The 27,430-nt window shown below is 53.4% G+C and overlaps 1 protein-coding gene across 2 annotated transcripts in view; it reads right to left on the bottom strand.

Annotated features, from left to right (window-relative positions):
• Nucleotides 1-27,430, bottom strand: part of GRIK3 (glutamate ionotropic receptor kainate type subunit 3) — a 213,398-nt gene that overhangs the window by 55,434 nt on the left and 130,534 nt on the right. For both annotated transcript variants that reach the window (XM_025856681.2, XM_073902892.1), the window contains exons 3-5: nucleotides 17,858-18,115; nucleotides 10,881-11,062; nucleotides 8,271-8,324 (exon numbers count right to left, since the gene is read on the bottom strand). In XM_025856681.2, the coding sequence (XP_025712466.1) occupies nucleotides 8,271-8,324; nucleotides 10,881-11,062; nucleotides 17,858-18,115 (494 nt within the window). The remainder of the gene's footprint in view (nucleotides 1-8,270; nucleotides 8,325-10,880; nucleotides 11,063-17,857; nucleotides 18,116-27,430) is intronic.

The raw sequence follows: 27,430 nt of genomic DNA, 5'->3' as shown, positions 1-27,430 counted from the left end.
ACAAGTGTTGGCGAGGATGTGGAGAAGGAACCCTTGCGTGCCGGTGGTGGGAATGCAAACTGGTGTAGCCGCTCTGGAAGACGGTACGGAGACTCCTCAAAGAATTAAAAATAGAACTACCCTATGATCTCACAATTCCACTTTTGGGTATTTATTTGAAGACAACAGAAAAACTACCTTGAAAACATAGGTGCACTCCTATGTTCACCACAGCATTGTTTACAATAGCCAAGATATGGAAGCAGCCCAAGTGCCCGTCGCTAGATGAACGGATAAAGAAGATGTGGTGTGTACATACAGAGGAATGTAACTCAGCCATAAGAGAGAAGGACATCCTGACATTTTGTAACACTGTGGATAGACCCAGAAGACATTATGCTAAGTGAAGTCAGACAGAGAAAGACAAATACCGTAGGATTTCACTTATACACAGAATCTAAAAAAACAAAACAAACTCATAAATACAGAGAACTGGTGGATGCCAGAAGGGAGAGGGGTGAGGGGATGGGCAAGGTAGGTGAAGGGGATTAAGAGGTACAAACTTCCAGTTATAAAATAAGTAAGTCATGGGGACGTAATGAGCATAGGGAACGCAGTCAACAACTTGGTAATCCCTTTGTATGGTGACAGATGATAACCAAAGCTTTTGTGGGGGTCATTTTGTAATGTATAAAAATACTGATTGGCTATCTTGTACCCCTGAAATCAACATAATACTGTAGGTCAATTATAATTCAATAAAAACAATAGTCTTTCTGCTTGGGACTCAAGGAATACCACTGCCTTCTTCTCTCCCCTCACCTCCGACATCCTCAGCCAGGCCTCTGCACCCGCTGTGTCCTAGGAGCAACAGACCAGCAGTCAGCCCATCTGTCCATGGCCAGGTGGCATCCAGTCTGGTGTAAGGAGTAGGCCCCGGCCTAAGGACCAGGAAGACTGGCCTTAACGTGTGGGGCAGATGAGCTTCAGGCCCTCTGCAGCTCCAGCTCTGGGGCAAGGGGAGCCGGTGGGGCGAGAAGGCAGGGTGCGTGTGCATGGAGGGAGAAGCCAGGTGCTAAACGAGGAAGAAGTGGCAGCGTCGAGGAGGTAGGGGGTGGTAGCCTAGGAGGAGCAGACCCTTCCTACTAGTGGTTTGAGAAACTGAGTCCTAAGGCCCTCCTGGTCAACTGTCTATTCTTTTCTATGCTCTGCTCTCATCAAGCTATCTTCTGTCCCAGCCTCCGGTCCCTCCTCTTTCGAGGGTCCCTCAACTCATATGCTCCATCCTGTGCTGGGAGAGAGGCAAGACAGCCCATGGGCTGTACTGTTCTCTGCATGGCTGCAGTCACTGGGACTAAAACCCAGCCCATCACAGTCCAGGCTTCCATGAACTCGACGGCAGCTCGAGGAATGATGAGCTCACCGAGCAGCCCTTCCGCATGGTGCTGGCTTCCTTTGGTCTCTCACATATTCCCGACTGATGCTAAATTCTTCCTGCTCCTGCTGCACCCTCAAAATGGGCTCCTTCTGGAATGCGTGGTGTTGGCTTCCTCTTTGAAAGTTTAGGGCATAGGATGTTGGGGAGAGATCTGGAGCAGACTTGAACCCCGGGTAAGAAAATTTAGTCCTAGCTTTGCCCAAACAACTAGGGTGCTGATTCTAGGCCAGGACTTGGGATGGGGAAGGGGCCGGGTGGGAGCAGGAGGTGGGGCCGTCAGCAGATGAAGGGGTCTCACCGAGTGGGCCAGAGGGTGCCTGCCCCAGTCTCAGTGGGGAGTGGAGGGTGGGTACTGCCCTCAGCCCCACACATGGAGGATACCACCCCATCCTGACACCCCTGCAGAGTAGCTGTTTAACAGTGTGTTCCTTCTACAGATGAGGAAACAGGGTCAGGGGCATGAGGTGACCTGCCTGAGGTCATAAAGCTCAAAAAAGGCAGAGCATAATTTGTACTCAGGTCTGTTTTGGTGGGGTGTTGGAGCTGGCTCGCACTGGCCTGTGGGAGCTAACTGTTAGCACTTCTTCCTGCTTCCAGTCACCTCACACTGGTCACCTGATACCAGCTGTGGGGGGAGTATTTTCACCATGGAAATTAGAAGCACTCCAAATCCAGGGTTTCCCTCCCACACACTTGGACAGCGGGTGGTACACCACCGTCTGTCTTATTCGAGAAACGCCTGTGCTTTATGCCCCCGTGGTTGCCAAACACGCGATATGCACCCGAACTGTCTTTGGAGCTGTTTTGGGAAGTATAGGCCATGGAGAGTCTGGGGTGCGGCCTGGCAACTCTGGGATTTGAGAAGCCCCTCATCTAAGTCATGACTCCTGACAGGGCTGAGCTGGGGACACGTGTGGAATCAGAGGAGCGGAGGGGCGTGGGGAAGGCGTGCCCAGAAGAAGGCCTCTCTCCCCACGGCGCCTTCCTGAGCGCGGCGCACGGAGACAGCCCCGGCAAAGCTCGGGGGCACAGACTGCGAGGCCAGGCCATCTGGGTTCCAGGTGCATCTACCCTCCTCACCTCAGGTGGGTTCAGCTGCCACATGTAGGCGATGATAACAGGACCTAGCAGGTGGGGTTGTCATGAGGAAGAAGTGGGTTCATGGATGTGCGCAGAGCACATCTGGTGCATGGTAGACGTAGTTAAGTGTTTGACCAATATTCTCTGGCAGCAGGTTGTGACAGTCATGGGATACGGCCCCAGGGACATGCCCGGTTGTCAGAGGAGAGGAGCAGAGAGGGGTTGGGTCCTTCCTGCCTTACCCGTCTTGGCAATAGAGGAACAATCACGACGAGCTAACAGCTATGAGCTCCTGCGAACCTCGGAACAGCAGGCCACGTTCTAAGTTCCTTTTGTGCATTAACTCACTGAATTCTCATTTCCACCTTATCCCAGGAGGGTGTTACTTTGACCCCATTTCGGAGGAAGGAACCGAATCACAGAGAGGTCAGGCTTCACGGCTAACCTGTGGAGCAACAGAGTCCAACCCGGGCAGTCCAGCTCCCAAGCGCCCCCTGTCCCGTGACCAGCCTGCAGTCCACACAGCGTTCAGAGGGGTTTCTCGGAAGGATCAATCCAACCCTGTGTTTATAAATCCTTACTACCTTCTCAGAATGAAGTCCAAGTTCCTTAGTTTAGTTTACAAAGCTCTCCACCGCCCTCCTGCCCCACTTTTCTTCCCACCCCTTCCCATGTTTGTCTCAGGAACCAAACCACTTTCCCCTTCTCCCTTCCTCGCTGACGCCTGCCCCTGCCCCCATCACGCAGCTTCTCATCGCTATGCCGGCATTTGTGCATCTTCTAGCCTCTGGTTGGGCTGTCTCTCTTCTCAACCCTCTTAGGTGGGCTATTCTCTGAGATTCAAATCAATTCAAGTGGCACCTCTTCCAGGAAGCCTCTCCTGACTACTCCTTTACACATGCACCACAGGGTGGGTCGAGGGGGCTTCTGCTTTCATCCTGGGACCTCTTGCCTTTCACCCCCACTGATAACAACTGTTAGTATCTGTGTCTGTCTCCTGAACCCCAGAGCCAAACACCCCTGTCACCCAAAGTGGAAAGAAGGGTCAGCCAGCCGAGTAGTTCTCTGGGGCACCTAAACAGCGCTGGGAAGGGCCTGGGATGGGAGACTAGTGTTTCACATCCTCCTCTCAGGGGGAGCTCTCAATGAAGCTGGAGGCTAGGAAGGGTTTGGTAAATTGCCTTGGGGGGTGGGAGAGTGAGACCCTTAAGGGGCCTGCTTTAGTATCAAGAGATCTTCCCCCAAATTGCCTTTGGAGAAGGCAGGTAAGGGGAGGTGGAGCAGTTTTGTTTTGCAAGATGGAGAATGTGAATTTGGGGCCAGAGCTCACTGCCAGGGCCAAGGAAGAGAAGTTGACCTCTGCCCCCAGGGAACACCCTCCTCACTCCAACCCAGCACGGGGCCCAGCCTCCTCTCCAATGCAGTGCTGACCTACTACCTAAGGCCTGAAAGATGCCAAAGCATCAGCCTGCCCAGGGCGTCCGTGACTCGGTTCACCCTCCTCTAGGACCAGAGGCCACCCGGACTCAGTGAGAAGGGTGGCATCCCTGGCCCTGGTGGGAGGCTTGGGGGCTGGTGACATCAGCCCTTCCGGTCTCTGGACGTGGCATGTGTTCTGCTGACACTCACGGGGTGGCCGCAGCCATTCCAACCTGGGGGGGGATGATGGGGTGTCACTGCTGGGGTCACCTCCCTCCCTGTCACACCGGGCCTGGAGTGCAAAGTGTTGTAGGGCTTGCGGCACCAAGCGTCCCCACCCCCGTGACACGAGGGCAGGGATGACAGGAGCTGCTAAAGAGGGCTCTTTGTCCAGCTCCACTTCTGTGTCCGCGCTGCCCTGAGCGGAGACCCCAATCGCCGTACACAGTGAGCCATGGGCAACCTTGCCGCTTGGCAAAAAGTTGCTGTTCTTGATGCCAAATGTTGACACACTGAATTCAGTATTGACGAGGGACCTTTTAGAAACATTCAGCATAACATAATAGACTAATTCATTAGCACCCCATGGGTCTGACTGGGTAGAAGCCGAAGCTCAGAAAACATTGCCTTAAGGAATGACAGATGAAAATATCTTTCCCATGATATAACTGTTATTGCTGGGAAGTGGCATTAATTGTGATTGCTTATCTATTAATTTATTATAATTCTTTTTTCACCTCCAGGCTTTTACCTACACATGACATGCACCAGGGGCTCAGCTGGGGCTGAGTAACGCGGGTTATCTAGGAAGGGCTCGAAGCTGGCTGGAGCGGATTATGGCCGCTGGGGTAATTAAAATGTCTACTGCATGAAAGCAGCAAGTTCGGAGAATTTTTTAGCAGCGACGCATTGGTGACGTGGATTTCTGAAAGGGAAGCAAATAAATGCCAGATGCCACCGGCCTCCCAAAAATACAGCCTTGACTGACCAACGGGCGTGAAGAGGCAGGATCATGAGGTAGACTCTGAAGCCCACGGGGGCTGGAAGGAGGATCGCGGAGTGGGAGCCAAGGCCGAAGGGGGACATGGGCCGGAGTGGAGTGCCCAAGGGACACGCAGCTGCTGCCCTGGCAGGCAGGCGGGCGGCGAGGCAGCAGCTGGGAGAGATGCTGGTAGACCCCTTCCCCGCCGACACATGCCGACACACCTACTCCCTTGCGGACTGCAGAGCTGTTCGTGTGTAAGGGTTGTGCCTCCCTGGGCAGATCTACTCTCCCTGACCCTCAGAGAGGCACGGGGAGGAGGAGGGGCAGGGGGCTGGGACAGCCATGCACAAGACTGGCAGTCAGGAGCCAAGGCCTCTACCCCGATCTGCTGGGAGCCTCTGGGCAAGTCACTCAACCTCTCTGGTCCCAGGTTTGCCCATCCATCAACGGGGAGCAAAACCCCTGCCCTGTGAAGAGGTACAGCAGCGATGTGGAGAAAGGGCTTTGGAACCCGTGAAGAGTGGGCCCCGCTGAGATTTGTGGAGGCTCCATGCCCCCGATTCATGTCAATCACTGCATCTGGACCACTGCTGCCGTGTGCAGCCAGAGGAGGCCAGCCACTGCCTCGTGCGGGCTTTCAGTGTGACAGCTCCTAGCAGAGGCCTCCGGAGCTGGACAGCTTCCAGCTGGTAAAAACCCTCCTTCTGCCCCTTTCTTGCTGGGTGACCTCTCGAGCCTCAGTTTCTACTTTCCTGTAAAGTTGGGAGATCATACCTCCCTTGGAGAGGCGTTCTGAATTTGTGGATGAGATGACGTATGCTGAATACACAGAAGACGTAAGCAGGAGGTACTTCATCCACTGAACTCTTACCTGCTGCTTCAATAAACATCAGGCACTCGACATAGTGCACACTCAGCCTAACACTGCTATGAGGTAGCGCTGTTACTGTGGCCATTTTGTAGGTGGGAAAAGGTGGTCCAGAGAGGTTGAAGTAACTTGCCCAGGCAAGTGGAAGGATCTTGACTCTAACTCAGGCAGGCGGGCACCAGAGTCCCCGGGTCTTAACTGTTGCCATGACAAGGGTGTTGATAACTTCACGGATTACCTTCTACTTTGTATGGTAGTCATTCGCTCATCCAAGCATTAATGAGCACCTACTGCATGCCAGGCACTCTGTGGGCACCAGACAGGGGCAGTTGAATCGGGCACAGTCCTTGATCCTTATGTGCATGAAGGAAGCCTGCCAACTGGTGAGCTTTGTGTGGTTCCAACTCTGCATACTGTCTCCCACCCAAGCACCTAGCTCAGAACCTGGGGCCTTGAGACCATCTGTACGTGGCTGCCAGAAGTGAATAAATGGATGCCTGAATAAGGAAATGAAAAAGTAAGAGAAGCGGATCCTGTCTAGGGCTGCAGGACAACCCACAACACATCCTGCCCTGAGCTTCCCTCCAAGACCTCTAACCTTGACCCCAGGAAGGCAATGGCATCAGTGAGAACAACATGGGGTCACTAGGGAGGTGCCTTCTCTAGAGCTTTGCCTGAAAGGTCGAGCCAGGCCACAGGGCTAAGGGCCCAGAAGTCGGTCTCAGCACCCTAGATGCCCGGGATGGGATGGGTAGGGCTGCCATGCCAGGGACAGGGCCCTGGGCCCATGAACGTGCCCCACCGCACCTTCCCGGCCTTCCTCCTCTGCCCTGCTCCCAGCTCCAAACAGAGGTGGAATGTGGGAGATCTGGTAGCCTCATCCTCCAGCCTCCAATGACTTTCCAAGATATAACACGACATGGAAAAGTCAGCTTGGGTGTGTAGAAATCCAGAAGGGACTAGGGGAAGAAGGTGCCTGATCTCAGTCACCAGCTTCCAGAATCCCTTTCTCCCAACATGACTCCCGGCAGATGCCCAGATCTGAGCCCTGGAGCAGGAGCATGTGCAGGGGGAGCCCAGAGCTCTGCCAAGGGCAGAAAATACAGTGGGTGGGGAAGAAACAGTAGTGTGCTGGTAAATGCTTAGTAACCAGCTCTCAGTGGAGGGGAGGTTACAAACCCTAATTTGTAGTATTTTCCAACTTCTGTGGTATGAATATTCCTTCCCCCACGGCCAACTCCAAGCTACATCTGCACTACCACTGAACGTGGATTTGGGAGCAGATGACTACAATGGGCTCTAGCAATCAGTCAGATTGAGCCAGCCCCAGCTCTCCAGTGAAGAGCTAACCTGCATCTTGGCCTTTGGTTATGCTGTTCCATCTGTGCAGAATATTCTTCCTCTCTCTCCTTGGTGAACTCCTACTGATGCTTCAAGGCCCTGTTTAAGCATCTCCCTTCCTGCCTCAAATTACCTTCCACCAACCCCTCCACACCGGATGTCTCCTTCCACTGTGTGCCACGACCACGTGTCCGGGCCTGGGATGGCATACACCTGCGAAGGAGCTAGACCTGGAGGTGCGGACCACACAGGGCGGGAGCTCCTCGAGGGCGGGGCCTCTGTGCCAGTCATCATGAGACCCTCACCGGACCCCTGGGTGCCAGATGGATGAGGGAACGCAGAAGCTTGTTGGGCTGGAGCAAGGCTGATGAGGAGGGCAGGAGCCTGTTTCAGCGCCAGGAAGCCAGTGCCCCAGAACTGGGCTGGGTGGAAGAGTCCACCCAGGGCCCCAGGGAAGTGCTAGAATGTCTGCTCCAGGGCAGGGTGGCTGTGTGTGGGTGCCCCTTTGGCACAGGGATCTCTTTATTCTGCTGATTTCAGGCCACAACTAATTATCCTAATGGGTTTAAATGGCCCTAAATGTTCTCTGAGTTTGGACAGGACCCATCTGGAGCCCGCAGGTGGGCTGGCCCAGCTGACAGTGAGTGGGCAGACTTCAGCACGGATGCTGCAGGAATCCAAAGCAGCATTTCCTATTGTTGCGTGAGGACTGAGACATCCATGGGGAAGCGTGTGAGCTGGGAGCCGAGGATCATCTTAATAAGAGCAGCTAATACTTGCATCGTTCTTCACACAATCAGGCACTGCTCTCAGCATTTTACTTTCTGAGCTCATAATTCTAGGAGGTAGAAGCTATTATCGCACCCATTTTGCAGACGAAGAGACTGAGGCAGGGAGGTTAATGACTGGCTAGTCATCAGAGGGGCTTGTGTCAACACAGGCAGGTCTAGACTCACTGCCCTGAGTCACAACTCGAGGGCATTTCTCAACGTGGGCAGGCCACGAAGATGTCTCTGGGCCCTTGCCTGGGGCCATACCTAGAGCCTTAGGAAGCAAGGCCAACCTGAGTCTCCTCTAGCTGCCACAATGGTCCCCACCTGGCTGACCTTGTTCTGAGGGGACCCCACCCTGATCTGTGCCAGGACCCAGAGGTACGTTACCAGCGTGGTGAAGATGAAGTGGTAGTATTCGGTCATCATGCCCATGGCCATGGCCTGCGGGAGAGCAGAGCATCAGCAGTCCGCAGGGGGTACCCGAGAAGCCCCCTCCCCATCTGCACCCCAGCGGGGAGGACCAGACTGGCAGGGGTTCGGAAGAGGTGGGCCACTTGGAGTTGGGATGTCCTCGAGACCACCTCCCCGAAATAACAATGACTGGCTAGCAGACAGCAGTGTGTTTTGCACTGGAGTGTGTAGCCAAGTCACCCGGGACAGATTCAAATGCAGAATCTTGGGGCGCCTGGGTGGCTCAGTCAGTTAGGCACCTGCCTTTGGCTCAGATCGGGATCCTGGGGTCCTGGGATCGAGTCCCCGCATTGGGGTCCCCACTCAGCAGAGTCTGCTTGTCCCTCTCCCTCTGCCCCTCCCCCTGCTGTAATCTCTCTCTCTCTCTCAAATAAATAAATAAATAAAATCTTCAAAAAAAATGCAGAATCTTGGGCCATACTCTGCATGCAAAGATTCCAAATTCCGCAGGCCCAGGCTGGGCCCAGTCGTCTGGCTTTTCCATGAGCATCTCCGGGCCTGCCACACTTAGAGAAATGCTGTTGGAGTTAGCCCCAGACTACCTTCTGTCCTGGCTCCAGAGAGAGGTGTGCGGAAGCCCAGCCCTCCCCAGCCCAGCCAGGCCCGAGGAGGAGAGGCTTCGCTCGGGCTGAACCTCCCTGTAGGGTGGAGACATCCCAGCTTCCCTGGTCCAGCCGACCACCAGGCAGGCCGCTAGGCTGCTATGCGGTTATTACTATGTAATTACTATGATGATACATTATGCTGTGTATCATCACGAAGCCTGCATTACCTTCATTTACGTATTTTATTAGAAACCTATAATCTATAATATTAACGACCAATGCACTTTCTACAGAGTTCTTCAGAATGCCGGGGCCCCTAAGTGCTCTGGAGGAAGAATATCCCAGGGTCAGGTACACTTGGAAAGCGCCGTTCATTCTCTCGCCCTCTTAGAGATTCACAGCCCACGTCAGCAAGTTCGAGGCTCAGACCAGGCCTCCGTCAGCAGCCGCGATCACCCTTCCGGAGTTCGGTGTTCAGTGGAGCATACCGTCTCCAGCTTTAAGTCTGTATGTTTTCAAGTCAGGCAGATGTGGGAGTAAATTCTCTCTTTCTGGCTGGATGACCTCGGGCCCCTTCCTTTCCCTGTGAGCCTCAGTTTCCTCACCTGTAAACTGGGCATGATAGCCATTGCCACCTGCCTGGGGGGGCGCTACGTGAGGGGTTTCAGGTACCTGGCACACGGTCACTCCTCAGTGTGACCAGCCAGGGTTGTGGCCGTCTCTGTTCCTCTGTTACCCGTGCCAGGAAGAAAAGGGAAGCACTAAGCGCTGGCCGTCGCCGAGGGAGGAGGGGTGAGGGGTCTCTGGGGAGCGTAAGTCTCCTCCACAGTGACACCGCAGATGCCCCACACCCAGTGCCGGACACTGGGCTACACTCTCTCCTTGCTTCATCTCAACAGAATCCTCTGCCACCGGCTAAGGTAGGGATCACTGGCTGCAGCTACAGAGGAGGGGATGACACGGGGGCTCCTTGATCTTGGGCGCACAACACCCAAGGGCAGAAGCGAGAGTCAAACCCCAAGCGAGCTCTTTAACCTCCTGGGGATGAGGGAGCCTGGGGAAAGACACTGGCTCCCAGGCCGCCTGGGCACCCCTTGCAGGGCCTGACTGGAGGGTGGGACTTGGGAACTCCCTAGCCCCCCCGGGACTTGAACACTCCTATCCCGGCTCGGCATCTAGCCCCCTGCACTGCCTGTGTCTCCTCCCCACCACCTGCATCTCGCAAGGCCATGACTTAGAGCTCCACAGAAGGCCTCGTTCAATCACCAGGGATGCTTTCTGGGACCATATAATTGCCTTTTACACAAAGCACTGGCTCAAATGTGAATGGTTTGGGTTTCAGCTGTGGCACCCTCCACGGAGGTTGTGGGCGATTTTGCTGTTTATTTCTTAGGTAGCTGGCAGAGACGGCTCTTGTCCCTAGCATGCCACACTGGGCTGTGTTTGGAAAGGAACAGAGGCCCATCCAGGACCGAGAGCCATTTCCCTCCCCCACAGTCGCTGCAGAGTCGAGCAGATGGTGTGGGGAACTTCAATAAACCTCCTAGTAGTCGGAGAGTAACAGCAAGTGCTGCGGGCTATGGGGAACGCATCACCGGAGAGGCAGTGAGGCCCCCCCTGAGCCTGTTCCTGCCACCCCGAGGCCTCCCAGCACTTCCCGCAATGTTCTGTCCTGTGCGGCTTCGGGCCCCTCTCGGCAGCCCCTGCCTCCCACCCACAGCCTCAGCACTGATGCAAGAGCCTCCAGGCGCCAGGCTCCGCTCAGTCCTGGCATCACCCCACCCTCGCGCTGGCTCAGACCTTGAAGACCACACTGGCTCCATTCTGTGGGCTGCCGAAACAGCCAGACCGAAGCAGAGCTGGGTTCCACCTGAGCTCTGGCCACCTCCTGGCCATGGGTGCGGGGCAGGGGGAGAGGGCAGGCAGATCCCGCCCATCCCTTCCATCGCCCCATCCCCCGGGCTGGCCACCACTCACGCACCTGCTTGAGGATCTGGGCGGCCATGGTGTGGCTACAGTCGAAGATGATGCGGAATTCCCGGCCCCGCTTCATCTCTTTGAGCAGGGGGCGTGAGTCGTCGGAGTCAAGGGGGAGCTGTCGGATCTTTAGGCGGATGTTGTACCTCGACGGGGCCATGATGAGCTCCTGCAGTCGGATGAGCCCTGGGAGGCCCCGGGGAGCAAGAGACACACGTGTGCACACAGGTAAATACAGCTGTCGGCCTCCACGGGCTCGGGTGTGCACATAGGCCTGTGGCCGCAGGTCTGCGTGCACCCACAGACACAGATGCATGGCCCATGGAACTCTGTGCAGGTGCGTGGACACAGCCACGTGGGTCCAGACACGGGCGCCAGGACGCTCGGGTACAGCTGTGTGCACCAGGCTGTACACACCTGCAACCACCCATGGATTTGTATGCCCATACAAACACATATTTATAGGGGCATGCATGCTGATGCGGACACAAGCCTGGGCTTCGTTCCACATGTAAATCAAGGCCTGTGCACGCAAAGACACATATACACACATACAGATTCAACAGTAGGCACAGACAGCAAATTCCCACTGACCACACACCTACGCACTCCCCTCTACACTAGAACGCATTTACAGATTTATGGAGCCCAAACCAGAGGGCACCCCTCTTCATCACCCCACCTGTGACATTGGGAAGCAGGGAACCTGCCTCCAGGATGTGGGTACAAGTGAAGGCTCCGAGGCTCAGCTGTACCAACTGCTGGACCGTGTAAGACAAAGCGGAACTGTGCCTCCAACCCAAGGGCAGGTTGCCTCAGTAAACCTGACCGATTTTTCCAGGCTCCGGGCAACCACCTCCTCCATGAAGCCTACCCCTACTGCTCTGTCTAAACAAGACACCCCTCCCCCCACCTAGTGGCCTCCTCCCTCAGCACTAGCCTCCTCTGGCCTTGTCTCACTCCCTCGTCCCGCCATGGGCTCCTTAACCTCATGGGCTGGATCCCCACAGCCCCTAGCACGGGGCCTGGCACTTAGGTGATGCACAACACAAATCTCCATAATTGAAATGACTTACTGTTTTTTTTTTTCTCCCCACACTGAAAAATCCATCCTCCACCTTGGCATTTTGCAAAACCACTTAATCTGGGGACTTCCAGGGAAAACTGAATGTCACTTCCTGGAGACAAATGGCTTACTTAGGTCTAATTAAGTTCATTTCCGTCGCTATTTCAAGGTCCATTCTTGCTGAGTCCCCTCTGTTTAGCCTGGGAGCAAGACTGCTTGCTGCCCTCGATACCCCTCCCCACTCAGGGAGGGGCTGAGCCAGCAGGGGCCAGGGTCCCACTGGGCTGCCCACCCACACTCAGGGCTCAGGGTCTGTGTCCTCACTACACTGTCCACTCAGCCATGCTCCATTGCCCCACAAAGAGCACTCTGCTTCTCCTTTGGGGAGAAACTCCTCCCCCATACTCAAACCGTGTGACTTGGGAGGGGTCCATCCCCAGCTCTCGGGGCACAGCATGTGGCCCCAGCCTGGCCAATCAGCACCCACATTCCTCTAGGCATAGGGATAGGCTCAGAGCTGGGTAGGTGACGCCAGTTGGTCCTACAAGACGACTTCCAAAAATGGTGCCAGAGCATCGGGCAAGAGATACACCCTTTTCCACTTACCTCCAAATAGGGAGGGAGCAAATCTAGGTATCACCACCTAGAACCGGAGAAGGGTTCCAACACGGCAGAAGTCAGGACAAATCAGTCCGAATGATACCCATTTGAGCCTCTGGATCAAACAGTACCTGAAGCTAAAATGACTCTTAAACTTGCCAGTAAAGGCAGCCAATCAAATCCACTCTCCCGCCCCCCTTTTTTGGTTAAGGCAGTTTGCTCTGGATCAAAGCTTGCAATCAACTACTGTCGTGTCCCCTATCTGGGCAAAGTCCCCCCACACAGACCGCCTACTTTGAGAGCCTTCCAACAGAGCCTCTGGGCTTCCAAAGCCATTTCTGATACAAATGCCTGGATCTGTTCGACTTCTCCTTCCCATTCTGGAGGGCTGGACATCAGGAAAGCCATCTGGTGTACATCATTCCCCTCTGCTGAGGAGGACAGAGATATATCCCTGTGACCTAAGCCTCCCAAGGAGCTCCCAAACAGGCTTTGCCATGGCCACCGGCATCAGGCTCCCCCAGCCCCCTGGAAGGTCTCAGACCCAGGTGTATGGGCTGGCGAAGGGCTCTGGAGTCCGGGAGTGGTCTGGATCTAACAGGGGCCGCAGTGCTTCCCCATACCAGACTTGACAGGGAGGAGGAAGGGGCCATCAGCTGACCAGCGCAGGGGAGAGAAGGGCCACAACTTCTTCTGGGACACACACCAGCCTTACCCTCCATCCCCAACTCACCCCAGAAATTCTTAGTTGGGCTGAGTGATGCTGCCCACTCACACTTGCTAGCCTGGGAGGCTCCCCGCCTTCACTTTGCTCCCACTTGCTCAGTGTTCAGAGTCTTGTGTGGCATCAGCAGGCACGTGAGCTTTGGGATCCAGGACGTGAGGACAGGGGACAGCCTGCACGCTGGAGCACAAGGCTATGAGTCTTCTTGTCAGCCAAGTGCATTGCCCCGTGTAATACACAGTGACCCACATTTTCCAGCAGGAAATGTCAGACCTCCTCCTCATCAGTGTACTCCCAAAGGAGACCAGAGGCTCGTCTCAGCCCACCCCAGCAGAGGACGAGGCTCTTGGCTTGCCCGAAATGAGCCTTCCTTCCTGGCTGCTTCCCTAATCAATCTCTCTCAAAATATCTGCAGTGAATCATGGTTTTTAGAATCACGCTTTTCACTTACAAAGCACTTCTGCATTCATCACCCTATTTAAAATCTCCCTGTCCTAGAAGGCATGTAGACTAGGGGCTTTTGTTCCAATGTACGGACAAAGAAACTGAGGCCCACAGAGGTTAAGTGACCACCTCAAGGTTCGGCGGCACGCTAGCTGTGGGATCAAGATTCGAGACCCAACCTGCTGGCTCTTAGGCTGCGGCCCTTTTCTTCATCTCAGCTTTTTCTAAGACCTTTCCTTTCACTCTTGACATGAGTTGGCCTTTGTGTGCAGATTAGGTTACGAAGGTGACCACTTGTCAAAGGTCACAGGGCAAACACTGCTGGTTCCTACAATATAATCCTTTGCAACATTCTCTAACTGATGATCCGGCATCCTGAAATCATGTGCCAAACTAATGGCCCAAGTTGTTTACGTTCCTATTATTCCTGTGTTTTGGTGGATACACAAAATCATAGTATAAGCCCTCCAACCAAACCTCCAATCAAACCCCAACATCTGTGATTTGCTTCCTGCCCCACAGAGGACGGCCCCACCTAACAAATCCCACCTACCCTCATCTGGGCCGTTTTATGGTCATAAAGTAACTGAAGGCTCTAGTACAAAAAAAGCTCTTGCCCATGCTTTCCTTGGGCTCCTGTCTCGTGACTAAGCCTGGTGCTTCTCCGTGAGGCTGTGGCCCCTCCTGATTCTAGGGCACTGTAACAACTCTCAACGGCACTGACCCCTCCGTGTCCTCACGCGGTCACCCTTGCCCGTGGGATCCCAAGAACACTTAAAAAGAGTTCTCTCTGCAGTCGATTGCAGGGATGACCTGAATTCTTCGCCCCACCCCGTAGCTCACCCTTTGCTATGTAACTTCGCAGTGACCTCCAGCTGTGGGCTGGTGACCTGCCCCATTCAGGACACTGGGCTCCAGCACGTAACCTGTGTTGGCCAATAGTGCATCAGCAGGTGTGTCACAATTAGACAGTGGAAACGGAAGTGCACCCTGGGTCTCTTCTTCTGCACCTCTGCCATTGTCACGACAACGTGCCTGGGCTAGCCTGCTGGTGCCAGTCATCTCCACAACCGTCAAATGACCCCCGGGCAAGTGAGCGATCCAGCTGAGACCAGAACCACCGCCTGGCCAAGCTCAGCCAATCAGTGAAGCCCACAGACATGTGAGCTAAACATATGCGTAGGATTTGAAGCCACTAAGTTTTGGGGGGTAGCTGGTGACATAGCATCAAAGCAGAAGTATTACAGAGACCGGTGTGCCCCCTTCTAATGTGCTAAGAGAACCATGATTTTGTTCGGGTGGCCTGGTGCCAGTCCCCAGAGCTGACTGATGATTGGTTAAGAGCCAGTCAGGGGCGCTCCCTTTCCTATCTGACTATGCTTGGGGTAGTAAGCACGGACTCAGTTTGCTGTCCAGGACAGTCTGCTGGAAGGTTTCTAGACAAGTTTTCCTCCTTGCTAAGAGGCAGGAGTCACATCAGGAAAAATCTCTTTGGCTCCTGCCTCTTTCCTTCTATTTCCTAGGGTGTCGGCATGTGAGGATGGGCTGCTCGGAGCTGTAGCAGCTCTATTCTGACCGGGAGAGAGAAAACCAAGAGAACTGCAGGGATACTGACCCAGTGCCCCGGACTCTGTTGAGCTGCTAAGCCAGCCCTGGAAAGGCCCTTCTCCAGACTTCTTGCCCATCAGAGAACGAAGCGCCTATTGCTCGAGTCAGTGGGAACTGGGTTGTCTTTGACCCCAGCCAGCACATCCAAATGCACGCAGCCCCTGAAGCCCACTATGAAGTGCTTCCCACTCGGGGGGGGAGGTTTGAGGACTCACTAGTTGTCCCTTTGAACTAGCCTGCTTCTGGGAGTACACCTCTGACCACCCACCAGTCCTCATCAAAGTCATCTCACTATTTGGCTGACTCCAGCCCTAAATTCCCACTACCCAGTGTGTTCTTGACCAAACTGGCTCCATCCCGGACTCCCCTGTGTTTATAAATGTAATTGAGCCGAATTGAAAATCAAGTTGAATTAAACTCTAATTAAATCCTGGAAGAAAGGGTGCTCTGGGCATGGTAAGGGTGAAGAAATGAAGATGGGATCCCCTCTCTTCTGAGAAGCTAATCATGCTGGGGGAGAGTGCGTGCCCACCCAGAGGCGACTGGGCATGCCAGGCCACCCGAGCCAATAATCGAGGGATTCGCTCGTATGATTAGGGCGAAGGCACTGGAGAGCAGGGAGCTCCAGAAGGTAGCATCAGCTCTGAGCAGCCTCATGCACCCTCTGCAAAGCCTCTGCCCCGACCCCCTCCAGTCCGGAGGCCCCAGGACCGCGGAGCCATGGTACGCACCAGAGTCTCTTCTGACTGTTCTGTGTCCAGCTACACACTCTCACATCCAGTTCTTCCCTTCCATCCTGGCCCCGAGTTCTCTTCCAGGCAGCCCCTCAAATCCCGGCCTCCTCTGTCCCTGCCTGCATCAAGGCAGCCACCCCCGAGTGTCTCCTCTCCCTGCGCGATGCCGTCACCACCACCTTCGGCAACTCAGCTTTCATTATTCCACTTCTTTGCTCAACAACACTCCATGGGCCTTGGCTGCTTCCAAGATCAAGCGTGAACTCTGAAGCCAGACAGCGGAGCCCTCACGCAGCCTGATACGCTCTGTTCATCTGACCTTTTCCTCCCACCTTCCGAACTTGAATCTTCTCCCCCCGCCAGGCCATGCTCTCGAGGAGGCCGCCACACCGAGTCCCGCCTCCCCAGTTTTTGCTCACGCTGTCCCCGCGGCCGGTGCTGCCCTCAGGCTCGCTCTGTCTGTCCATCCTCGAGGCCCCGCTCACGTCTCTCTGCCTCTGTCAGTCAGCCCAGATTAGCCAAGCCCGCAGCAGGGCTTCCTCTTCCCGAGTGCCTTGGCCCTGACTGTATGTACCCGGCACTTGATCCTTAGCTCCGGTGGCCTGGAATGACCAGTGACCTCTGGGTGCCTGCTCACGTCCCTACGCTAGGATTCACTCCCCAAAAACGAGGGGATCGCCACATCCTCCTACTCCCTTACCAGTGCCCAGCACTCTCTTCCTGCAATATTTAATTACAATTTATTTCATCTCGATTTTTAATTCAGTTCAATTCAATTCAGTTCCACAAGCATTTAAAAACATCCAGGTTGTACCAGGCCCTGTTCTAAATCCTGGAGGCCCACAAGGCTCATGGTCTGGGCAAGGAAGCAGGCTCAAAACCACACAGTCCTCCCCAGCAGTGTCCTAACACAGATCATCTAACAGGGCTGCCAAAACGCTGACCACGACCTGGAGCGGGGTACTCATGCCCCTCACTGGCAGACACCTCATGCTGGGGGCACTGAGCTGGGGTGGGGGCCTCTGCCCTCCACGATCTCCTGTCTGGTACTGTGGGCATAGCAGGAACGCAATAGATGCTTGTAGAATCTCAAGTTAAATAGACAACTTTTCTGAGGGATTGTCTCCCTAGGATTCCCACTCCCCATTAGGAGGTAATCAAGAGCTGACATAGAATCACAGGCTGCAGAGAGCTGAAGGGCTCTTTCCAGGCTGGATGCTATAGATCTTGACTTGACACGTGGGCAGAGAAGGGCCAGATGGGTTAAGAGACTTGCCAAGGTCACTCTCTCTTAAGAGGCCAGGCTAAGAAATGTCTCGGGACTTGAGTCTTTTGAAAGAAAGAGGAAGAAGGGAAACAGCTCTGTGCTATTCAGCTAGTAAGTGTCATAGCCAGCACAGTCCCCAGCCCATGTGTCCAGAGCCTGCGCCCGTAGCCGGCTCAGAGCTGCCCACGCTTGCTGCAGACGGGAATGTGAGTCTGAGGGAGTGGGGCAGGTGTGGGCACAGCTGTGCAGGGGTGAGTGCAGGGGCTGGGGGGTTGTTGAGTGCAGACATGAGCATGCTACAGGGGGGGTGGAGGTGGGAGTGTGGGGAAGGTGTGAGGTGGGCCTGAGGCTGAGCGAGAGGTGAGTGGCTGGCGTGCCCAGGGCTGCGAGGGGGTGCAGGGGCGAGGGTCCGGGGGACCTGTTAGTCTCAGGTGTGAGTGTGCACCCTCCCCCAGGGGCAGCTGAGTTGGGCGAGCACATCCTGGGGCTCTGCCTCCCTCACCCCCTGCCCTCAGCCCAGCCAGGCCTGGCTACCCACCTGTACTGTCGTCATAGACCACGGTGGCCGATCGCCACTTGAGGTACTGGACCAGGTCGAGGATGGCGTGACTGAGGGAGGCGTAGTCAGGGTAGAGGTTCACATAGAAGGTGTCCTTGTTGTCCAGTGGGTGGTGTTTCCAGCGCAGCTGGATGTGGGGCACCTCCAGGGCATTGCAGATGGACTGGACGGCGTTGGTGCAGGAGCCCTGTGACGGCCCGAAGATCGCCACCACGCCCAGGGCCAGCTGGTCACAGGCTGCAACGGGGGGGGGGGGGGGGGAGGTGCGGGGGTCAGTGCTGGGCCTCGTCAGGCAGGCGGGGGCAAACAGCAACTGGAACCTTCTGAGGGCAGACGAATGAGGCCCCTTCGGAATCTCGGCTTCCTCCTCTAGAAGCCAGGGTTGCAATTGCCCCGCATCATGGATCATAGGAAGGTTGAGCGAGATCACGCGTGTAAGACCCTCAGCACTGCCCGTGAAACAGAGATGGGGATTACTTTTGATGCTGTCATCACTGTGCTGAGCACCCCCAGTTCTGGACCCAACCCTGTTCTGGGCGGTGGGGGTGGGGGGTAAGGCTGAGAAACGGGTAGGATGAAACACCTCCCCCGTGGCGACTGTGAAACCTCCAGCCCCACCCTGTTCCCCAAAGTTCAAGGTGCTCATCTCCCCTCTCGATGGACACCACCACATGCATGCCCAAGATGCATCTCAGACCGAACGTGGCCCAAACACAACCCCCTCTCCTCCTCCAGCCTCCCCTCCTCAGTAAACCAGCTCCACCATCCCAGTGCTTAGGTCCCGAACCCTGGCTTCCCCTCGACTCCTCTCATTCTCTCCTATTCCACTTCCCAATCCTGCTGCATCACCTTTGGAACGTGCCAGAATCAGAACTTCTCGCCACTGCCACCATCCTCCTCTGCTTGCATTACTGCAGGAGCGTCCTCGCCGGCCCCAGCTTCCTCAGGGACCCTCCCTACTTTTTACCTCTCCCAACCTCAGCTGGTGACATCACTCCTTTGCTCCAAAGCCTCCAGTTTTACTCGGTCTAAAAGCCAAAGCCCTTACGGTGACAGATGAGGCCCTGCTCACTGCAGTTCCTCCCCACCCCTGTCCCACTCCTGTCTCCATCACCACCACCACTTTCCTGACTTCATCTCCCATCCTTCTCTCCCTTCCTCACAGCACTCAAGCCCCACTGGTTTCCATGATGCTCCTCAAACACGCTAAGCACACTACTGCCTCAGGGCCTTTGCACTTGCTGTCCCTTCTAGCTGATGTGCTCTTTGCTCAGGTAGCTGCATGACTCCCTCCCTCCCTTTCCTCAGGTCTCTGCATCCACGTGGTCCTCCTAAAGAAGCATCCCTTGCCCAACCCGTAATAAGAATCCCTCTCCAGCCAGACCCCCGAAACCCCAAACCTTGCTTTTTTTCTTTATTTATTAAATGACCACCATAAGTCTTGTTCATTTATTGACTTTCTCCTCCCACTAGAATGCAAGTTCAAGGCAGCAAGGGCTTGATCTATGTTGCTTACGGCTGTATCAACAATAAACAGTACCCGAATAGTACCTAAACGTGCTTAAAGCAGTACTTGGTCTGAGCCTCTGCTGACTGAATGAGTATTGACTCCCTGCCTTCAAACAGTTTGCATTCTTACGGGAAGCCCAGGGGCTCAGGCAGGGGCAGATGCTTCTGGGGAGGGCAAACACCGGTGGGCACAGCAGAGCTTTGAACGAGCAGCCCCAGAGCAGCTGGGTCTCAAAGGACAGCCACAGGCTCACGTAGGGATTGTGCCTGAAAGATCCTTAAAGTGGGACCTTTCAGGGGCAGTCAAGGGAAAGGCTCCCCAGGAGCTCTCGCCCTTTCTTCTGGCAACTGTCTCTGATTTTCCTTCGGGCTCCTGTCTTTTCCACCCCCAGGCCATGAGGGTTAGAGCACGTGCTTTAGACACTGGCCTCCGTCAGGCCCCAGTCACTGGGTTGGAGGGTGGTTATGTGACCAGTCAGAGCCAACGGGATGCCACGAGACCTCACACTGCGAAGGTAGCACTCTCCCTCTGCAAGGAGACATTGGGGGAGAGACGATCTGGAGGTGTGGTAGCCACCCTGTGCTCACAAACAAAGTGCAGTGCTTGTCTGGGAACGGAGTCACTATGCAGGTGAGCAGAGCCAAAGGAGAGGAAGAAATAAGATACAACCTTGGACCTTGGGTACATGAACCGAAACGTTCTCTTTTTGCTCAAGTCACTTAGGCTTTGGTGTTTTGTCACTTGCAGCCAGAGAAGCCCTAACCGATCTATCAATAAAGTGTCAGCAAACTCACCAGCCTGCGGCCACAAGAATGATGCTACGTGCACACTTCGGAACCTATGGTGCGTGTAGGAGGAGGCAAGACACAGTCCCTAAGCATCGATGGGCAGTGGATTCAGACATGTCCTGGCTGCCCCAACGGCCTCTGGGAATGACCTACTGGGCTCAGGCCACTCTTAAGATTTGCAGGGCCCCAGGCCAGAGTATAAATGGAGGCCCACATACTATGTGGCTCATTATTAAATGTTGTAAGTCAAGCTAACAAACTGTTAGATAAAACGCACCCTTTCCTCCTACCCTGACAAATACCTTTCCTAACAACTGGAAAATCAGGTGGGCATGGAGACTTCCCATGCCCAGAGATGTGGGGAGGGGTGGTACCAGCTCCCACCTTGCCCCCTCTCTTTTACTGCTGGCTCTGCCCTGAACCATAAGGAGGACTGCATTCTCCATGTGGACACCCCACCCCTATGTCCGAGCTCTGTCCATACCCCTGCAAACAGCTGCCCTTTGCTCACCCCTGGAAAGGGTCTAGGAGTGTGACCCTGGCAATCTGGCTCTCCCTCTGGAGAACAGTGCAGGGAAGAGGCTCATGCAGGCCTGGAGGTGGGCTAAGGGCCAACTGGGTAGGAAATTCAGGGTTCTAGATACTTGGAGCAAAGACTAGAAGGGCAGGGCACAGGCTTCTGCTAGGCAAGTGCCCTTAGTCCCACTGACCCTTTGTCCTGGGAGGAGACACTGACCAGAGGAGGGCAAGGGCAGCCCCCATAAAGCACAGACCCAGGGAAAGGGGCCCTCTTGCTTGGGCCAACAGTGGTACCAATGGATCCAGAGATGTAGGGTGGTTTTCAGTTGATCAGAATGGGTGGTCTTCAGGGTATTTTCTCTTCTTCATGGACATCCACCCTCTCCTCCCTTACTGCCTCCTGGGACAAGGAGGAATTATAGACAGTGTTGTCCCTGAACTTTGTACTTCCCTCAAGAACACGAGAGAATGCCATTTGTGGCCTGGGTGAAAGACAGCACTCTGGGGTGGGGTGGGGGAGCTAGTTATTGTCAGGAGTCTGCTGGAACCACCTGGAACATGGGACAGGGCAGCTGTGGATGGGAAGCAGCAGGGCCAACACAGGGGGCATTTCCTGGGTGACCGGGACTCCTCGTGGCCGATGTCAGGTGCAGGAGAAGATGCACAGTGAGGCAGTGGCACCTCCCTAGTGCTTCTACAGTCAGGGAAGTGCTGCTATCCCTGCTCTTGTCACCCTACAGTCAACAAGCCTGGAGAAGCCCTCTGTGTGGGATCAACCCCAGTGATAATAAATGCTTCCAAAATAGAACACTGGGTTTGTTGATAAATTGTCCCATTTGGGGAAGTTCTCTTTTTAGGGCCCTCGCCCCAAGGAGGCCATGCCCTCTGACCTGTCCACTCACTGCTCGTTCATGCTGCTCCTCTGCATCCTGGGTGTGTTAAGTGTCTTTCTGGCCACTTCTTCCCCCTAAGAGCAGGTGCTCCGAAAGGAAGAGACCATATGTGAGTCACTTTTAGCCATGGAGGCTGGATACACACAAAAGAGATAGTGACAGTGAGTGACAGCTGTCCAGGCCCGGTCGCTCCCACTCCCCTCAAGCTGTGGGCACTCTCTAAAATCTGTAAGTTTCTCTCAGGCTCTGTCTCCCAACCCTGTTTTGAACCTTCTAACTGTCCTATGATGTCCTTGGTTTCCATCCTATGCCTCCTATCTCTACCTTTTTCCTTTTGCCTCTAGGACCCTCTGACTGATAACTTGGTCAAATGACCAGTATGTTTCATTCCCTCCACTACCACCTCCAAGAATCTGCCTTTTGGATTTTCCCCTTTGAGATTTGCCTGGAAGCAGGCAGGCAACTACTTCCTATACCCTCACCCATCCCAACCTCTTAGATCATGGTCCCCTGTCCGGGCCCAAGGTCTAGGTATCTGGTTTGGCTGAGGCAAGGCAGAGTGGGCCAACCACAAGTTATGATTCTGCAGAGGATTATAAGAGCAATCTTGAAGGAGGCAATTTTGATTTTGACATCAGTTGTGAAGACAATGATAAAGGTAACCACAGTGATGGCTGTGAAGGCAAAGACCAAGACCGTACTTTTGACGATCATGGCCGTGGCATGGACGAAGGTGGAACTGATGATAATGTTGATATTGTGGCATAATGATGGGATGAGCACGGGACTGATGATGATAAAAATGTCAATGCCATGACAGTCATGGTGGTGATGATGGTGGGAATAATGATGGCGATATAAGCAGTGATGAGAGAGGAGGTGATAGCCGTTTGATGGTGACGACAGTAACTGTGGTGATGATGTTGGTGTTGATGAGGCTGGGGATGATGAAGATCCCAGCACTATGACAGTGATGAAGATAAGGGGGATGACAATCATAGGGGTGGTGACATTGGTAAGGGCGTGAATGGAGGTGATAACAGTTTTGATGGCATCAATGAGATTGGTGATGATGAAGATGTCAATGTCATGACCGTGGTGATGGTGGCAGGAATGATGGCAATGATGTTGGCACTGAGACCGGTGATGATGAAGCTGTGGCCATCTGGCGGTGACGATGACCGTAGTGACCGTGATGGGAGTGAACATGATGTGAAGGGTGGGGGTGATGATAGTAATTGTGGGCATGGTGCACTGGCGTTGCCAGTGGTGACAGGGGGATGATGGCCATACTGGGGTTCATGCAGTCATTACATCTCACGGCCGGGGCACAGGAAACATCCGTTCTGCCCGCCACCTATTTCTTCTCTTTGGCCTCTCTCTTCATCCCTTTCTCTGTCCCTTCTGTGTTCCTGTCACCTTCTGAGGATCTCCCGGGCTGGAAGAATGCCGCTGCCCCCGAGGGACCGGGGCGGGGTTTACAGAGGCAGGAGCAGCTGCAGCTTTATCTCCAGATGTTTCCAGGGCAGCAGCCAACTCTTGCTCTGGTAGCCCTGAGCACACACTGCAGTAATTACATTATTTGTAGCTTCAATCTGGAATCCATTTTCTGGTCATTTTACAGTAACTCAGTGGTTCACAGCCATTGCAGGAGTCCACAGCCTGAAGGCAGCCCCCCTCACCCCCTTTCCATGGCAATTGTAGTTAGAGCAAAAATTATCCCAATCAATTTGTGTCTTAAAAGGAACTGAGCAGCCCAGAGAATAAGTGAAGGCAGAGGAGCTTGGGGAGTGCTGGGTCGATTCCAGGCCCACTCCGGTCAGGCTTGGAAGAAAACACAGGCGCTCTCTGGGTTGCTGGCTCAGGCACTGTTTGGCAGTCACTCATCTTTTAATTTTCCACAAAACATTTAAAAATAAAGACAATAAGTGAAAGTCCTTTTTAATGGGGAAAGGCCTCTTGGGCCTCCTGTGGAGGGAAGGCCTAATTTGCACGGAGCTGGCGGGGCATGTCATGCCAGGCTCCGTGCGCAGCGCCCGCTCCCCCCCCCCCCCATGGCCCAAGGTGGCTGGATCTGGCTGTGATGGCAGAATTGATCATTCTCACTGGGTTAATTAGAACGAACCCCAAGGTCATCCCCCGGAAGAGTCCTAATAATGCTTCAGAGGAATACATTTTCAAAAACCAAAGATCAAAAGAAAACATAAAGACCATGGGAACAAGGGATTCCCCGAAGGGATGGAGCGTACCTAAGGGGGAGCACGATCCAACCACAGAAATGCCTCCGGGATCAGACAGCGGTGGTTCTAACCACAGCAGGGGTCTGTCTTGGGTATAGTATCTATCGGAGGGACATTAAGGGAAAGTGATGGCAGAGAGGAGCCTCTTAAACTTTTTTTATTGAGGTGTAACACAATATAGTAAAAGGCATCAATTTTAAGCACCGACTTCTATGAAATTTTACATATAACTGCATCCATGTAACTACTACTTGGATCAAAATATAAAACATTCCCAACACTTAAGAAGGTTATCTCTTCCCCTTTCCAGTTAATATCTGCTGCAAACTCCTCCCTCTCCCAGACGTGACCACTGTTCATTCACTCAACATTAAGCCTGCAAGGCTCATCCATGTTTTGTGTAGGAAGAATTTTTTCTTTTTTTTTATTGTTAACTCAAATTCCACTGTATAACTATACCCCAATCTATCCATTCCCCTGTCGATGGACCTTTATTTCCCGTAACATTTGGCTGTTATCAATAAGGTGGACAGGAACTCTCTTGCAGGCATACGTTTAGCTTTAGTGGACACTTCCAAACTCCCCTGAGAAGTTCAACCGGTTTTCACTCTCACCAACGCTGCAGGAAAAAATAAACCTCAACCCCTACCTCCCACTATACAGAGAAAATCACTGTAAGACAGATCACAGAGCTAACCACGAAAGAAAAAAACAACAGAGCTTCTAGAACGTAGGAGAAAATCTCCATGACATGAGGATAGATAAAAATAGAACACAAAGCCATTAACCATATGGAAAATATTGACAAATCAGACTTAAGTTAAGAACTTTGTTTCTCAAAAGATGTTGCTAAGACAGGGAAAAGGCAAGCTCATTTGCAGCAGATATAAGCAATGTGGAAGTCCCGCTAAGGACTCCTACCCACCATATATAAAAGACTCCTACAAGTCAATACGAAAATGACAAGCAGCTCCATTTTAAAGGTGGTTGAAAGGCTCAAAAACCACTCAAGGAAAGAGAAGATCTGAACGATCTATGAGCATATGAAAAGATGTTCAAGACCTCTAGTCACCAGGGAAATACAAAGTAAAACCGCAATGAGATATCCACCACACGAGCCACCAGAAACAAAACAGACTTTATCAAGTGGTCATGATGCTGTGGAGGGATTCCCACTGCTGTGCACCGCCCAAGAGGGCTGGTGCCAGGACTCTGGAAAGCATCTGGCTGAACATATGACATCCCGTGACCTCATACTTCCACTCATGTGTGTCTACTCACCAAAAAACCATGCACGTTTGTGCACCAAAAGATATCTACAGGAATGTTCATAACAGCTCTACTCTCTGGGCCCAAATGGAAACGACCTGAATGTCCAACAATACGTTTGAGTTTTAAAAATTGTAGTGTATTCATATAACAGACCACTACACAACAATGAATAGATTCCTGTTATATCCAACAACATAGATGAATCTCACGGGTATATTCCACACAAAGCCAAAATGTACGCACTGGTATTCTCTTTATGTGAAGTTCAGAAATGGGCAGAGCAGTGTATGTAGGACACCGGTAGTCAGAACAATGGTTCTTTAGGACAGCAGTGAAGAGGCAAAAAGACGTGTAATCTAGCAGAAGATGTGGACAATAATCACATAAACACACACACACACACACACACCCATGGATCATGGTTGTGAAGGAGAAGTCCAGAGATTTATGAGGTGAAGACTTGACCTTCATCTGGGGACTTGGGGAGGGCTCCCCTGAGGACCTAGACAAATGGCAACGCAGAGGTGGGACAGGGAAGGGGCATCAAAGAGAACAGCAGGTGCAAAAGGCCGGAGGTGGGAGGAAGCGTGGCATCTGGAGGATGGCAGGTGGGGCTAGAGCCCAGAAGCCAGGGGAGCAAATGGCACAGGTGTGGCTAGAAGGTCACATCTGGGCTAGACTGGACAGGCCCCCATGGGCTCTGATGATTTGGGAAAAGAATAGCAGGACACAGCAGCTGGGGTTTTAAGCAAACAAGTCAGGTGGTGGGGGATGAGGGGGCGTGGCTTTGGTCACGCGGCCCAGTCTGGCTGGACTTCCAGAGCTGGGTGTTTCTGCTTCAGGTCTACTCACCCACTACCTGGCAGTTCCACATCGCGTGGAACTCTAAGTTCCCGCTAGAGGAAGTGCCTCAGAAGACTCTGGAGTTCTGCCCGGGGCTCACTGCTGGCTGGGGAAGGTCCCCGCGCTGACTCGCAAGTGTGCTACTAAAGAGTTGTCATATTATTTTAGTGACTTTTAGAAAAAATGGACAGAATACCCAGCCTAGCCCTTTGGGGTCATCATGCCCACGTAAACCTCTGTTCTGATTCCAGGCGTTTGTTCTGTGTCCTCACCTTTTCACTGAGCATTTTTGGTTGAGTTCAGTCACTTTCTAGCTGGACGAGGCCAGGCAGAGGATGCCAGCAGGGGACTCTCAGTGGGGAGGTGGATATCTAACTGTACAGGGTTGGCCACAGGCATGCAGAGAGAGAGCTGGGAGGACGCGGGTAGGGAGGACAGCAGGCCAGTCCAAGGAGAAGGGTGATGGGCAAAGGACCACTCTCCGAGGCTAACAGGGTGGGGTTTCTCTAGTCTGTCTGCAGGCTGGCTCTGAGACTCAGGGCAGGGGTATCAAAAGTGTCAGGGGTATTGTGCTCAAGGTCAGGAACCCTGTGCCCTTCAGCTTACAAGGCATGAAGGAGCAGGGCAGATGAGACAGGGGCCAGCAGTGGAGAAAGTGCCTGTAGGTGAGGCCCTTAACCTGATGGCTCAGTGGGTAGAGAGCAAACCAACAAATGTAATAAGAGCTAAGTCCAATATGGTACCTTGTATGTGCCAAACACCGGTCCAGGCACTTCACAGAAATGTGTCCATTTTGTAGGTGAAAAAAAAACTGAAGCACAAGGTATTTTGTTCAAGGTCACAACTAATACCAGAATGGACAAGGTGCAAGGCTAAGCAATCTGGCTCCAAGCTCATGCTACACTGCTTTTCTACGCTAAGATGTTTACCCACAATGGGGCTTTGGAAAACAGAGCCAGCCCCAGGGAGAACCTTGGCAGGTCCTATACCTGGGAGCCCAGGAGACCTTGATTAGCTACTGGGAACCCCTTAGAAAGACCAAGGGGATCTTTTGGATGAGCCTCAGTCTACCCGAGATGCACAAATGACACTGTCTCTAAGCTCAGCAGACAAGGGTCCTGAGCAATGATGCTCAGGCTCCCATGCCCCATTCTCACATCATTCATTCATTGATTCATTCAATAATTATTTCAATGAGCAGTTACTATACACCAGTCTTTTAGGTGCTAGGGCTGTATCAATTAACAAGAAAGAGTCTTCCTTCCAGTAGTATTGGAGAAAAGGTGAAACACAACAAGCACACACCATTATTTAACTACAAATTGTGATAAGCGCCTTGAAGAAGAAAAGCAAGGGGCTATGATGGCAAATTATAGGAAGGATGATCCTGTCTTCCCTGGGAGTGAGATTCCTTAGGCCTGAGATTTTTAAATGGAGTTCTGTGGAACTCTAGGGATATACGGAAGCTATTTCTAGAGTTAGCTGAG

Source organism: Callorhinus ursinus, unplaced genomic scaffold (genome assembly GCF_003265705.2).
Source record: "Callorhinus ursinus isolate GAN/ISIS: 27379988/994484 unplaced genomic scaffold, GSC_fseal_2.0 scaffold18, whole genome shotgun sequence".
Lineage (NCBI taxonomy): Eukaryota > Metazoa > Chordata > Mammalia > Carnivora > Otariidae > Callorhinus > Callorhinus ursinus.
The sequence above is the reverse complement of the archived record's forward strand: the minus strand, read 5'-3'. Positions and strand labels throughout refer to the sequence as shown.